Genomic DNA, 16,729 nt, shown 5'->3' with positions numbered 1-16,729 from the left:
TAAAATGACAATAAGAACCAAAGTTTCAAAGTTTTAAGTTTATTTCAACAAAGAAACATTTCAATGATTTATGATGAATAAATTTTATTTTATTATGAACTGAAATACATCCATAATTACAAGTTCATCAAATGAAATGTGTCACTAAAAGACATTTTAGAGAGAAGCTGCATTTATAATAATTAACTATCCTGACTATTATACTGTTTTTGTTTTCTTTGAGTAAAAAAAAAACAACAAAAAAAAACAACAACAATAAACAACTAAAAAATACATCAAATGGATGTTACCATGAAATAATTCTTCACAATCACAAAAAAAAATCAAAAAAAAATCTACCCCTTCATTGACAAAATAATTTTTAATTAATCTAATTACAATTTTCATAATTTGTAATTTGTTTTAAAAAAATGATTGACTTAATCATTTTTAAATAAATTCTAAAAAAAACAACAACACAAAAACAGCAAACTTTATCAAATGAAAAAGTGGTTAATAAAAGACATGGTAAGTTTTAATTTATTTAACTTTCATAAGACAAAGTAAAGGATCTGAAAGTGATAGACTTGGCAAGCAATATCGAAACCAATAGAAAGATGAAAGCAAACATTTGTGTTTTATGTATTAGATTACTGCCTTGATTCAATCTATTTGTCCAAACTCTAAAGGATCAAGTCATGATATTGAACTTTGAAATTATTTCTGTACAATAATTAAATATGAGGATCAAGAAAGGTGGATAGATTTTCCCCAAGTGAAATTATTACTGCTATTACTCTGTATAAATAAGTCACTTTTGATTATGCTGGGCAAAATGCTTAATGCTAAAAAAAAAGATAAAGATAATTGTGAATGGTGAATCACATTCACTTAAGATTAGATGCAAAAGCAGTTCTAGACTATGCTAAATCAAAATTCAGGAAAATGATATAAATATCACATAAAAAAAATTATATATATATATATATATATATATTTTTTTTTTTTTCAATCTATAGTCTAAATAACCAAATATATAAATATATATATATATAAAAGCAGTACATCCAATTATAAATAGAAATGTTAAACCATTATTCACTAGAAAACACAGAAGAAAATCTGTTTACTCATTTCATTAAAAGTACCATGTTTGAATTTAAAACTGCTTAGAATGCTAATAAATATAAATTGTTTTAAGATCAACTGAACATTAATGTCTACTTCTCTTAATAATCTCATAATTATGATAACACACACTAAAGGAAAAAAAAACTTAAAATATACTTTTTACTGTCTGCTGTTGCATAGAAGGTGGGTGTTGAACCATTTGATTGTATTTATCATGCAGTCAGTCTCTGTTTCCACCTCACTAAGACTGTGATTATTTCCAGGGTAAGTTAAATATCTGAAAATAAAATGTCAAATGACTGGTACCTGGATAGATTTCAATGACATTTAATTCATAGGAAAATATCCTTTTTCAAATTTAAGTCAGAATAAAAAATAACACAATTTGCACTAATAGATTCAATTTTTGAAGATCTGGCTGTTTTTCCTTATATTCCTCTTTCCAATCAGAACACTGAGGTTAAGCCTGTCCTCTTTGTTTAGTATTGAAGACCCTAAAGGTATATTCCTTTTTTTCATGAACTCTAGCTCAAGTTTCATCAAACATATTTGAAGATGTTTCTGAGTGTCCTAAAACATTGGCTACTAGAAAGAATAAAACTCACACATTGATTAGTTTCAATCTTTTTAGAACTGGCCATGTGTCAGTACAAGTGGCAAGTTCAGCATCCTTAACAAAAGGCTTCTACTAAATGGTACTCATGTAAAAGCAAGGAAATTAGTAAGAAAAGGTTATTAACCAAGATCAATTTGATTTAATAATGTATGCCAAAGAGAAAACCGATGGCATCAGGCTCAAAATCTGATTAAATGAAGAAAAGGAAAATTCAGCAATCTGTTGAGCACAGAGATAAAATGAATACCATGGAGATGAACCACAACCTTTAGTAGATAAGAGGATAACAATTACTTTCAATCGAGCATGAATTTTACTTACAGTTTAATTGATTTGAATTAAAACTGTTTTATTTTATGCAAAAATATTTGCTGCAAAAATTAAAACAAGATAATTGATTTAATAGGGAAAAAATTAGTAGTCATCCAACTAAATCAAAATATGACCAAAATAAAAATAAAATAAAGAGCATACTTGACATTTACACCTCTTGCTTTTAGAGCTTTATAGAGTTCATTTCCTTGTGAGGGTGGAACCCTTTTATCATCAAGACCAATCAACAAAAGAACTGGAGTCTTTATCTAGAAATAAAACAAATATAAATAATAAATAGTGTAAAAACTGAACACTAGCAACCTCAATTAGCCTTGAAAAACAAGAAGCTGGAGAAAGGTTTAGAAAAATAATAATTCTTTATTTTTCATGAGGAAATTTCTTTACAATTTGTGCATTAAAAAATACATGACATCTTTAGAAACAAAATATACATTCACACTAGTTCCACTCAAATGTATGCTTCTTATTGATATTTATTGGTACCTAATTGAGCATTTAACAAGCCTCCCTTCTAATGAACAAAAAGATGATAATAGTAAGAGATGATGATAATAGTAACACTGGCAGATCAAAAGTGGTGGGGTGGTAGATGGCTTACCCCTTCCTGTACTTCAAGTTTTTAAAACAGGTGATAAATATGCTTTTATAATTTCACGTTACTACATTGTTAGACTTTGTCCAAATTTGACATAATTGGTCAAAGAATATTTTTTTTTTAAATTTTAACTATTGTCTCACAGTTTTGCCATAGTTAAAGTAAAAAGTTTATAAAATATGAATTCTGATAAACTTTCATTAAGCTATACGGCCACAGTGGGCCGCACACTTTCATAGGTCCCACGCTAATTCTAGGTGTAAATTATTAAATTAAACCATTGTAACTTATAACAGGGACCCGTCGCTTCTTGATTTTCCTGGAGCTCCTGGAAATCTCCAGAGCATTTTACTCCATGTGCATGTCATTATTACAATCTGGTGGTAGCAGACATGGTCCAAACATGCCCTGATGCGTTAACCTTTTTTTGAACTATACAACGCATGTACACTTTTCAGCATCTACAAAGAGATAGTCTCTATTCAGAAAGCATGTTTCCAATCTCTGTACAAAACAAGGTGGGAAGAGTCAAAGCACCTGGTTATCAATTGCCTGAAATTTGTGACACACTTGATGAATTAGCTTGAGAGACTAATGAAGCGATAATTTAAAATGAAGCAGAAACACTGTATGAACCATTGAAGTAGCACTAATTCTTAGTGTCACTTGTTTTATGGAACGACATGCTTTTCCAAGTCAGTTTTGTGAGTAAAGAACTGTAAGGTGAAACAGTAGATTTAAGCACTGCAATGGATTCGTAGAACAACGTGATGACTTGACTAAAGAAACTGAGTGTTGATGGTTTGTTCAGATTCTTGTTACAGCAAATTGTATGGAATCAAGGAGCTCCTGTGATAAAAAAAACCCACTACAAAACAAGGACCTACAATGATAACCTTTGACCTGGATAATCTGCAAAGACCCCTAAATATTCGAGGCACAAGTAAGAGGATGCTTTGCAGCCCTCAATATCTTGGACTCCAATGACCAGGATATATCAACACACAAGAAAATGAGCAGGGTTTGAACCCAGGACCATGGATAAATCCAAACAACAGTCCAGCGCACAAACCACATGACCAGGCAGCCATCCAAAGGCTTTATAACTTTCTCAAAGATTGCATAAGCTTCTTTCTCCACCAATGAGTGTCTTCTATAGCTTTATGATAGTGTCTGAGTAAAGAAGGCCATAGGCCTACCATTTTGGTTAAGTGTAGCTGCTACAGCTATGTCAGAAGCTACAGCTATGTCTCAACTGTTAGCGGGTGACTGTAATCAATGATATAAACGGCAGCTTTCTCAAGTTTATCCTTTAGATTTTGACCTCATCAGGGACTGGAAATCGTTTATTTCTTGCTAACATGGTGATTTTGTTTGAAAAATTAGGAATCCATTGCAAATAATAGGCCAGAAGGCCAACTATTTGCTTCTGTTCTTGAAGGTTCAATGGACCATTTAATTCCCACAAGGCTCTGAATCCTTCTAGGTCAGGCTTGAGCTGACCTTTTGAAATTTAGTATCTCACTATGTGTGCTGATCTCACTTTGATTATTTTATCTATAGTTCGCTGTAAACAAGCCACTCCATTTGAAACTGGTAAGTTAACCCCCAGCCTTGAATGCTGTAAATGGCCTTTCTTCTTCTTAATCAAGAACTGATGATAGCATTCTTGATATCCAAAAAGCTGCAGAAAATTGTGCTATTCATCCATTTTGGGAAAGGGATATTAGGTGTCTAACAGAGTAAATCTGTTGATTGTCTGGCAATAGTCAATAACCATTCGTCTTTTGTGCCTCTCATTAGCTGTTATTAGAACCTTTGTTTGCCAGGGGAATTTGAAGGCTTTATAAATTATTCTTTTATCAGCCTCTGAATCTCAGCATTAATAAACTAAGAGATCTGCAATGAATGTCTGCGCGACTACTTTGTTGCCACTGGAGCACAGTTTGAAGATAAGTTACCAAAAAGACTAGGCACGTCCACATGTTGCTTCACATACGGGCACTCATTAGGAGGATGTCTCCCTCTACCGCAGAAGTAACACTTGCTAGAGATAGCATTAAAGCTTTTTCAATTAAATTATGTATTTTAGATTTACATTAAGTTGTATAGTATTTTAGATTCATCTATTCTCTTTTTAAGATATTTGCTTAACAAATATAGAGTCTAGATCTAGCCAGCTAATACACTGGGCAAGGTACAATGACTTGAAAGTGACTTTTTCTGCTAAATATTAACATTAATTTTACATGATTGGTCATTTAACTTATAGGTCTATAATAAAAATTCATAGTTAGATCTACCCATTTTTTTTTTAAATTTAAAAATCTATTGTCTATATTCTATTGGGGGAGATTCTATCCAACGCAAAAGACAGAGAGGAATGGAGAAAGACTGTGGACAGATTGTGTGGTGTTCCAAGGGTTCAACAGACTTAGGGCTATGTGAAAGTGAATGGATTGAAGGATTTCAAATATAAGAAAACAACTTTTATTTCATTGAAAAAAATACAACTGTATTTTTTTTCTTTTCAACATTTTTTTTCCCTTTAATGCCAATTTTGTAATCTAACCTAATCTACTGATCTAAGACTCCTCAAACACTTCCTTCAATGCCAATTTTGTCATCTAACCTAATCTAAGGATCTAAGACTCCTCAAACACTTCCTTCAATGCCAATTTTGTCATCTAACCTAGTCTAAGGATCTAAGACTCCTCAAACACTTCCTTCAATGCCAATTTTGTCATCTAACCTAATCTAAGGATCTAAGACTCCTCAAACACTTCCTTCAATGCCAATTTTGTCATCTAACCTAATCTACTGATCTAAAACTGCTCAAACACTTCCTTCAAAGGTGCCCTCACTTCATGCTGGCCATAGGCTTGCAAGACTACATTACAAATAACTATGTTCTGCGGGAAGCCTGTGTGGACAGTGTAGAAGCACTAATTACCATTCAACAGCTGCACTGGGTTGGACACTTATCCCACATGGAAGACGACCGCATGCTAAAGGCAATCTTCAAGGTGGACAGCGTAATATAAGCGCTATATCAACTCAGGCACCATTTTGCCCTCAATGGCATAGGGGAAAGTAGCTGGCAGCAGATGGCCTCTGAAAGAGACAGTCTGAGAGCTCTCACAAAGGGTGTAGGACAAATATTTTTGAGACTCAAAGAAAAGCCATTTTTGAAGGCAGTCTGCATGAGATGAAGGAAAATATGCAGGTCGCAACTGGGTCTGTAGTCATGTGAATCATTGCATGCATCCTTATCTTCGGCATAGAAAACATTGCCATTATCCTTATTATATAGCTGTATAAGTATTTTGAAAGTGTTGAATTTAAAAAAATCTTTATCAATGTTTCCTTAGGGTTAAGTTAAAGCAGGTACTACAAAATAACTGACAATAACAGAAATACCTTCTAAGGGGAAATATTTGAGATAATAATCATAATCTTTATTACCCGTGAGGAAATTATTTTTACAGTGGTGCATTACAAATAACAATACATAATTTGAGCAAACAATTAATATATTTGCACACAAAATATACATTCATACCCCAGTTTGTTGTAAAATTTAGAGTAAGTTACATTTCAACAATTTAATTGCCCAAGGAATAAAAGAGTTCTTGTGTCTATTTGTTTTTGTGATCAGTGTCTTTTATCTTCTTTGTGATGGTCAAATGTTAAAATCATGAAGAAGAGGGTGACTTTTATGCTTCAAATTTGTATAGCTTTCTAAGCAATGTTTGTAAGAAATAGGTGTCCAAGTGTATTTTGTTTGTTGCCTATGATCTTATTTTGCAACATTAAAAATTGTATAAAGTTTATTTTTTATGTTCAGATTGCCAAACCAGGCAGTGATATTGAAACATAAAACACTGCAGATGTGAGCATGATAAAACATTGACAAGGCTTTTTTGCTAGTACTAAGGGAGGACATTTCTTAGTAGCCTTAATATTTGTTGTCCTTTTTGGTGATGTAATCTGTGCTTGCAATGAAATTTAAATTATTGTCTAACACATTTCTGAGGTACTTAAAGCTTTGAACTATTTCAATGCCCTACCCAGCTACTGAAACAATATATTTTTTTTTCGTTGTATTTGGAAGTCGACAATCTTTTCTTTGTTTTTTTGACTCAATATAAAAAAAATTGTCATTAAAGTATTTTTTTTATTGTTTATTTCTCTTAAATAATTACTTCTGCTTGAGCTCTGTGAAAGCTAAGCAAGCCCTGTCATCTTTAAACTTTGTTAAGGAACAAAAAGGACTACTGAAGATCATTGGTGCATGATAAATATGAATGAATCAAATGCTAGTATATTATGTTTACCTGGTTAATATATGCTAATGGGGAACGCAGCCACAAATGTGGTAAGATCTGATCATCTGCAACTGAAGAGTAATTAAACGCCAGTCCACACTGAGCAAATACCCTAATTTAAAAAAGAAAAAAAAAAGATTTAATAGATGTCTATATCTAATTTGTTTAGTTTTTATTACATTAAAATTTTCATAAAAAAATAAAAAAAAATATTTATATAAAAACTTTAGTATCAATTTGCTTATTCTGCATATAATGCTTGAATAATTAACGCCAAAGGATCGAAATAATAAAAAAAAAATATATATATTTTTAAAATATATAATTAAGTAAACATAGCTTTGATCTATATCTAAACAAGTCTGGCTACCCTTGGGGTGGCTTTATTTAAAACTGTCCTTATTTAGTGTAACGCCGCGGCATGATATGGTGCTAAACTAATTCCTTAAATTTTTTTAAATAATCAGATTTTATTTATTTTTTATTTAGTGCCCCCATCAGGATAAAAGCTACTAATTTTTGTGTGTTATGTTTGTTTGGTCGGTCTGTCCATCACGTTTATATGAAAAACAACAACAACACTAAACACTATTGAAAATCTGATTTAACCTTCAATGTTCCTTCCAAAACATTGCAATAGTTTTAAGTATCTATAATAGATTGTTCCGGATGTTTTTGTGAAAAACAAATCAATGCCATCGAATGTTTGTTTGCTCTTCTAACTTATGTTACATGTACTTTCCTTCCTATGAACTATGAAGTTGTTTCGGAAGTTGTTTTATAAATAAAAAATTTTGTCAAATGATTATTTGAAATAGCATCATTGACTTAAAATTACATTACCCTTATATTATTGGACAATAAGTCATTTTAGTTAAATTATCTATATCCAATTGCTCCGAATTTTCACTTAAAACAAATTTATGTCTACTGACTTTTTTTGTTCCAAAAATATCGACAATAGGTTGTTCAGAATTTTAAAATAAGAAAGTAATTTACTAGCAACAATTATTGAAAAACAATTTTTAGACTTACTTTACATTGAATTTTCTTGCTGAAACATAAGAGAAGTTTTTTTTAATCTGTAAAGAATGTTCCGGATTTAATTTTGAAAAAGAAATCAACCTACATTACTTAAATTTTCTTAAAAATCATCGCCAACATTGTTCAGAATTTTATATGAAAAATCTACTAACACAAATAACTGTTTAAAATCCCTCTTCTAATAAATAAAACAAATAATCTTTTTAAAAACATCGGTTGTTCCGAATTTTTATGAAAAACATTCTAACTCTATGTAAAATCGCACTTCTGTCATACATTACATTTAATTTTCTAGCTAACCGTTTTAAAATCTAATTATTGTTAATATTATATTATGTTCCGATTTTTTAGGAAAAAAACTTCCTAACACCAAACATGGTATAAAAATCGATCCCCAAGGCTAATTTTCATATAAGACCATTCCAAAAATTTAATTAACAGTATTAGATTTATCTAGAATTCTCTTTTTCTGTCACTATATATACAAACATCTGGAACAATCTATTATATGTATTTAAAACTATTGTGATGTTTTAGAAGGAAAATTAAAGTTTTATCAAATTTTCAATAGCTTTTAGTTGTTTTTATTTTCGATATTAACATGATGAACGGACAGACTGACAGACAAAATGCACACAAAAAATATATTTATAATATCTTTAAATGAATTTTATTAGAGCTCATTGCACTAGAGACTATGAACCCTCGTTAAATCTCTTGTGTTAATAAAAACATTTATTTTGTTACTAGCCCATTGTGACGCAGTGGAATTTTTTTTCCTTTGACATCATATGAATGAATTCTTTAAATGTAATGCTAAAAAAAACTCGGTGCACCAATGTCTATGAACCCTCGATAACTGGCTTGTATTGATGAAGACATTTTTAGTCTAACTAGGCCGTGTGACGTAGTGGATTTTTTCCTTTGACATAATCATATGGAATGAATTCTTCAAATAAAATGCTAAGAACTCATTATGGTAATGACTAATGTTTATTAAACCTCATTATGATAGCTAGATTTAGATCTAATCTAGATTTTTTAAACTAGATTTTACTAGATCTAGAATTTTTTTTGCAGTGTATCTAGATTTTTTAAACTAGATCTGGATTTATATTCTAATTAAAATCATTGTAGAGTCTAGATCTAGAATTTCTAGGTCTAGTTTAGACTGATACTGATACAGACTAGATCAAGATATAGAATTTCAATTTCTAGACTTAAAGTGTAGATTTTGATTTCCAAACGTCTAGATTCTAGATCAATATTGCAATGCTATAATATACTGAAACTAATCTACTATTTTAAATTTAATGTTGCATTCAGTCTATTAATAGATTATCAAGGATTTTTTTTTTCATAATTCTATTCTAAATTACATCTAAATTATTTCAAATTTATATTATAGATCTAGATCTAGTAGATAAAGATCTTAACTTAAGAGTGCTAAATCAGAAGTTTAATAATATTAGTTTATGTAGCTCTAGTTCTGTTTAAATGAAAATGCCAATAGCTCTGTTGATAGCCATGCTGAGACATCGAAGTACAAGCACGATATATCAATGCTGAAAGATTAGACTATCTAAAATCGCTCGTCTGACATATTTTACATATCCGGTAGAGATGACATGCCGTAATGTGTAATATATCTCTTTATCAATAATAGGCTATTAGTTTGTAACCAGTTAGTTATTAAGTTAAGAGCAATGGCATCCAGCGGTTAGCGTGCTGAAATGGTTATGGTTTGTTTGTTTTAATGTTTTGGATGTTCCTTCAGAGTTGAATATAGTTTACTTCCTAGTCCAAACCTCCAGCAGGACGATGGGGGATGAGAGCGGGCAGGGTTTGAACCAGGGACCATCGATAAATCTAAACGATAGTCCAGCAGGCAAATTGCATGACCAGGCAGGGTTATACCCTGCTCGCCGCCATCCTCCGTTGTCCAGCGAGAAGTTAATTATTTTAAAAATTCAAACATCTGAAACATGTAAAACAGAGGCAAATGAATCTTTGAAACATCATTAATTTTGACAATAGAAATTAAATATCGTCTTGAATATTCCTTGTGAATAGGCGGATCCGACTCTGACGGGGTCGCCTCTGAGTTTGTGTGATAACACAAACTCTCTTTGTAATTGTTAGACACCTTATTTATAGATTAGTTATTTAGTGACGCACCATAGAAGACGCATATTGAATGGGACTAGTGATGTTTGGGATATTTGGGGTTAGAGACCGGAAAATCAGTTAGCGATAGAATTCTCTTGGGTAAAGACGTGTTTAGTTGACAGAGACTTTTACTGTGGCCTTTTCTTATATTAAATATATGTTAAATTGTTCATCAGTGTTGATCACATCTCTTTACTCGTTAAATCAATTGCCTTGTTTATTCTGTATTGTTGATCAACTACATTGAATACACCCGAACAATAAAACTCAAACGCTTGCAGAGTAATTGGTTGAAATTCAACAGTCATCTATAGTTGACCTCAAGACAGTCTGAACAAGCAACATCACAGTGGCGACCCCAAACCTCGAAGCCGAACCTTGAACAGGACCTCGAAGCTGAACGTTTTCTCAGGTGAGGGTCGTGCACTCGAAGATATAAAGTTTCATCGGAGTACGGCTGAACACAGCATCATCACAGAGTGACTTTGTTTCAAGCTAGATCGTCAGTTTTACATGCAGTCGTCGCCTGCTCGATCGTACGTTCAACAAGCCGTTAACTCAGGGTGACCTTCGTCAGGACAGTACAGTGATCATCTCAACGTCTGGTCTACTCAACGAGTATATTATCAATGCCTGATCTTCGTATGCTGAATCGACCTGAAGACAGAGGAACCGTTCATTCGTAACGGGTGAGAGATTGTCAGTAAACCTGTTGGACATATTTTTTCTTCGCTTGCGAAAACAGTCATAGGAGCCACATAGTCATATCAAGTTTTACCTCGTCAGTTTTGAGAAGGACAGTTTGCCCGCTGTCAGAAGTATTGTGAGTACTACAAGTTTGTTAGCTAACTAAATCGCTCTGTCTTACCCTTTGAGAGATTCTTGTGGAGCAGTTTGCTAATTGAACCGGTTGCTTGCCACTAGTATAACGGTCACTGCATTTAACCTTTGGAAGGTTAGTGAATTCGTATTTGTCGTTGCTGAACATTGATCTATTTATTATACATTGGTCTAGACCATATCTAGACTTGTTAGTATTGAAGTTGTGGAAACAGCTACATCCACTTATTTGTTGTGAAAACCTTTAATCGTATAACGGAATGTCGTCGGAGGTGACCTTGGTCTCACCTAGTTTACATTGGACATTACGGACATTTTGGTCTAGTGAAGCAGCATACAGCAGCAAACTTCGTCGTACTACCGGATTAGCAGCAGAAGCAGTGAACTATTTTAGAGAATCGTTATTCATCAGCCCACATCAAGTCATCGTCAAGAAAGTCATTATTCGTCAGGCCAGATCAAGTCATCGTCAAGAAAGTCGTTATTCGCCCGCCCAGATCAAGTCATCGTCAAGAAATTCGTTATTCGTCAGTCACCCAGATCAAGTTGCCGTCAAGAGACTGTTATTTGTCAGTAGTCGTCTACGCAAATCAAGTCATCGCCAGGAGAACCGTTAACCTATTCGCCAGTAACTGTTTACACAAAGTTGTCGTAACTACACATACGGTCATCAACAGTTGTCTAAGAAACTGAAACATTTTGATGTGGCATATCAAGACATCTGAGGCATTACGTGGGATACTCGACACGGATTGTATCCACTGGTAGCACCGGAGAACAGAGTCGGAACTGGAAGAGAGGCAGTGGAATTTGCTGTAGATCTAAATCATATTCGGGAATCCAAGCATAGGGATCTTTCTTATCGAAGCTAAGTGCCATTTTTCTTATTATTATATGTTTAGATTGCCCTTAGAAATAGATTTTGTCTAAATTTGGTACATTAGCCTGAGTAAAATCAGGTGGTGTGCCTTAAACCGCCGGGGAAAGACGTAATTTAGATGAAAAGCTATATTATACGTTTAGGATAGTGATTGTTTTTGTATGTGTAAGCGTCATATCCGTTGTTGCCTGTTTACTTCGTGACGTTATCAATGTGTGCCATATTGTCATATCCCAACCCACAGCGATAGTCTCATTTAATTATTTCATTTGTGTATATTATATTATATTTTTTATTTTTATTAATGTAATTAGATCTGTTATTTTTTCACTTAATGATAAAAAGTGCAGGTAAGATTCTTTTATTGTGAATCAGACTAAAATACATTTTTAGTTTGAGCGGTTAAAATCAAATATGATTTTGCCATGAGAATAATGCCGAAACTGGCATAGTAGTCAAACATTGTCGTCTGGCTAATTTTAGATCTACAAATTTTTTTACCTTTCGTTTGTACATCTACTGATCTAGACTCTAATTTTGGATATTAATTTCAAAGATGAATGAAGGTAGTACATTCTAGATATATATATAATATCTTATTAAAGATATATTTGACATATTGTATGAACATATTTATTTCATATGGTTAAATAAAACCATAATTTCTGGATTAGATCTATCTACTCTAGACTCTAGCACTTCAGGCTTCAGTCACATCAAATTTAAAATTGATCATAGTTATTCATACTCATAGTCATAGTGCTCTTGGTAACTGTAGATCTAAATGGTACTATTATATATAGGCCTACTATAATATACGAAATTTAAATTTGTGTGATACAGATTTGAATATAACTCAGACTAGATTTACACATTTACTGAATCTATAGAAACATATAACACTTAAAACTTGTATAAAAGTGTGTAAAAACTTAAATATAAAATAAGTTTGAAGTATAGCCATAACCAATATAGGCTAAGTAAAAATATATATACATTTGGGGTGAAAATATAATACAATGGCTACATCATCATATGTGGACCTTAAGGAGGTTAAGGAAACAGCTATGGGGGATGGAAAGGCCATGGAGTTAAAAGGAAAGGACTTGGCAGCTTATGTACAGCAAGTTGTGAGGGAAGAAATGGAACGTCAAGATAAAATAAGAAAGGAAAAAGAAGAGATAGAGAGACAAGAAGAACGTCAAAGACAAGAGATAGAGAGACAGAAAGAAGAAAAAAGACAAGAGATAGAGAGACAGAAAGAAGAAAAAAGACAAGAGATAGAGAGACAAGAAGAACATCAAAGACAAGAGATAGAGAGACAGAAAGAAGAAAAAAGACAAGAGATAGAGAGACAAGAAGAACGTCAAAGACAAGAGATAGAGAGACAAGAAGAACGTCAAAGACAAGAGATAGAGAGACAGAAAGAAGAAAAAAGACAAGAGATAGAGAGACAGAAAGAAGAAAAAAGACAAGAGATAGAGAGACAGAAAGAAGAAAAAAGACAAGAGATAGAGAGACAGAAAGAAGAAAAAAGACAAGAGATAGAGAGACAGAAAGAAGAAAAAAGACAAGAGATAGAGAGACAGAAAGAAGAAAAAAGACAAGAGATAGAGAGACAGAAAGAAGAAAAAAGACAAGAGATAGAGAGACAGAAAGAAGAAAAAAGACAAGAGATAGAGAGACAAGAAGAGCGTCAAAGACAAGAGATAGAGAGACAGAAAGAACGTCAAAGACAAGAGATAGAGAGACAAGAAGAATGTCAAAGACAAGAGATAGAGAGACAGAAAGAAGAAAAAAGACAAGAGATAGAAAGACAAGACCTCAAGACAGTCTGAACAAGCACATCACATAATCTTGTTTAAAAATGTATTTGAATTAGTGATACTAAAAATACAAAAAAAATGTTCTTTTCCTTACATTTATGTATCATTTTAGAAAAAAAAAATTGTATATTACTTACCAATCAGGAATATCTGATGTTGAAACCAATGCTGTTAACATAAAAAAATTTAGGACACTATTATTTTCTAAAAGATAATGCAAAAACTATAATTTGTTTTTTGTTTACAAACCCAGGTTAAAGTAAATTTAAATGCCTGTCTGAAGAGAAGATGTTCTATATTAACTAAAACTTGTTTAGACACTTACATGTAAGGTTAACAACAGGATTTCTTGTAGCTGCAGCTCTGAATGTATCCTAAAAAGTAAAAGCAGCTAATGTAATCATTATCAATTTATTCTCATCACGCTAGCAAATGATAGAAATATTTTCACAACAATAAAACAGGTAGCCTACTATTTAAATAGCAACATATACATGTATCAACATTAAGGGTTTTGTCTAATCATGAATTTTTAGTTAATTGAAAGTTACTAGGACCAAGATATATATGTTGATGTAATGACACAATTAGATAATTAATGTTAAAGTAATCTTTGAGTTGAAACAAATTTCATGTGCACTTAGCTGTAAAATAAAATCTTGAGAATAACTTTATAGGTTATTATTGAAACATGTGCTTAAGTGTGTGACTTGTATCTACAGCATTAAATTACAATTCCTTAATCATCTTATGTGTATTTATACAACTGTAGCCTATGTGCAGGAATTTTTGGCACACCATATGTATAGTTAAGTAACTTACAGGATATTGACCAATCATATGAATGGTGAGAAATCCTCCATGTGAACCACCAAATTTAAATATGCTTTTATCATCAATGAGGTTTTTATTACTAATCTCTAATAAGGCACCCTGAAAAAAATAGGGAACAAAATAAGATAAGTGGGATCAAAATTAAAACAAGACTAACATATTAATATAAATATAGTCAAATTCCATTAATTGAAACACCAGTTAATCTGATCAGCTGCTAATTCAGCTCAAATCCTAAAGCACTGAAACAAATCCCATGAAAATGTTTTTCTTTATTCTGACTGAAATTCCATTTACCTGGACCAAAGAATTTGAGAGTGAATACGAAAAATAAGCCACTTAGAGAGGATGGAAAGCAAGTCAGCAAGTAATCTTTTGACAGCACATTTCAATGCAACAATTAAAAAAAAAACAAAAAAAAAACACCACAATAACAGAAAAATACATGAGGGCAGACTGGGGTTCGGGGTTCCAATCCTGGTGAAGACTGGGATTTTTTATTTCGGCATCTCTTCGAGCGCCTCTGAGTCCACCCAGCTCTAATGGGTACCTGACATTAGTTAGGGAAAAGTAAATGCGGTTGGTCGTGGTGTTGGCCACATGACAACCTTGTTAACCGTAGGCCACAGAAACAGATGACCTTTACATCATCTGCTCAATAAGGTCTGAAAGGGGAACTTGACAAGACTGGGCAAGTGATGATCATCTCACTAATGGGCTTGTGCAATACAGGAGGCAGTTCTATGACTGTGTTAAATTTTTGTGATGATTTCGTTCAAGTGCAGTCAGTCAATATCACACATCAGAACACACACTGAATAAGTTCTTCAAATGTTGACAGGAAATTAGTGAGAACTTTTTTAAAATTATAGTTTGATGCTGGGTAGCTATACATTATTTTGGCCTCCTTCAGCAGTCAGGGTTAGTAGCACTTTTCCATGACGAAATTTTATGAGTTTTTTTTTAAGGATGAAATGTATGATGTATACAGGTATATTATATATATATATAGAAATATATATACATATATATATATACACACACACATATATATATATAGGCCCTATATGTGTGTGTGTGTGTCCTGCCCATTTGTGTGATACATTGTAGAACATACACAAAACTATGCATTTATCAAATCAATTATTGTTACTTGATTTGTGAAAATAATAAATATCTTGCCGACATCCCACCCAGAACAGAAACAATCTCATCAGCTGTTGTATGTCCACAGAAAATGTAATGAAAGTTATCTTTTAATCAAGTAACAACATGACTGTCATCCAAAAACCTCAAACAATCATTTTTTTCCAAAGAATTAGTAAAGAACATGGTAAAAAACATTAGTAAAGAATGGTGGCTATTCCATTTTTTTCCATAAAAACATTCTTAGAGATGCCTTCATGCCTTCTCTGTGTTGGAAATGTACATTTTTAGTTCCTATGTGTATCTTATAGATACTAGAGCAGGGGTGGGCAAATTACAGACCGTGGGCCACATGCGGCCTGCCAGAGCAGACACCCACAAACATTATAAATGCCCACAAAATGTGTAAAATTATAATGCATGTATACTAAAAAATAAATGATTTTAAATATCTATTTAAATTATTGAAATTTCTGATTCTTATAATGAAGAGGCTAAAGAAACATTGTCTTTATATGTCATTCTAATAAGTTTAAAGTAAAGGATTTTTGTAATTGAAATATGTCGAAACATTTTGTCAAGACACAAACTAAGGCCAGTATTTATTCAATACTATGAAGAACTGGTTTGCATGGAACAAGATGGCCAGTTTAACAACATGGTGTCTTAGCTTTGACTGAGAAAAACACAAAGCTTTCTTAATAAAATAAAGAACAATATCCCAACCATAAACTCTTACCTCTAGACTGGAAAGTTCGTGAAAAGCTGCACTGAATATCAAACATGTTAATAACCCAATTATCTAAGAGCTCAAACTTATCAGAGATAGGAATCTTGACCACAGGCAATTCAGAAAACTACTTGAATATTTGGAAACATATCATTCCCATGTTCGGTACTACAGTATTATCTGCTAGCTTAGCATGTTCAAGGTAATGAGAAAAATTTGAGATCTCAAGGAAGAAATTGTTTTGTTCCTGTGACTTTGTAACTAATATTTCTAAT

At 32.5% G+C, this 16,729-nt stretch overlaps 1 protein-coding gene across 1 annotated transcript in view; it reads right to left on the bottom strand.

Annotated features, from left to right (window-relative positions):
- Positions 1–64: 64 nt before the first annotated feature.
- The window catches only part of LOC106054054 (acylamino-acid-releasing enzyme-like), a 68,694-nt gene continuing 52,029 nt past the window's right edge, over positions 65–16,729 (bottom strand). Inside the window, exons 19-24 of the mRNA XM_056025485.1 lie at positions 14,567–14,677; positions 14,070–14,118; positions 13,882–13,912; positions 6,995–7,097; positions 2,201–2,307; positions 65–1,387 (exon numbers count right to left, since the gene is read on the bottom strand). Of these exons, the coding sequence (XP_055881460.1) occupies positions 1,270–1,387; positions 2,201–2,307; positions 6,995–7,097; positions 13,882–13,912; positions 14,070–14,118; positions 14,567–14,677 (519 nt within the window). The 3' untranslated portion in view covers positions 65–1,269. The remainder of the gene's footprint in view (positions 1,388–2,200; positions 2,308–6,994; positions 7,098–13,881; positions 13,913–14,069; positions 14,119–14,566; positions 14,678–16,729) is intronic.

This window comes from Biomphalaria glabrata, chromosome 4 (genome assembly GCF_947242115.1).
Source record: "Biomphalaria glabrata chromosome 4, xgBioGlab47.1, whole genome shotgun sequence".
Classification (NCBI taxonomy): domain Eukaryota; kingdom Metazoa; phylum Mollusca; class Gastropoda; family Planorbidae; genus Biomphalaria; species Biomphalaria glabrata.
Note: the sequence above shows the minus strand (reverse complement) of the source record. Positions and strands in the feature narration are given on the sequence as shown.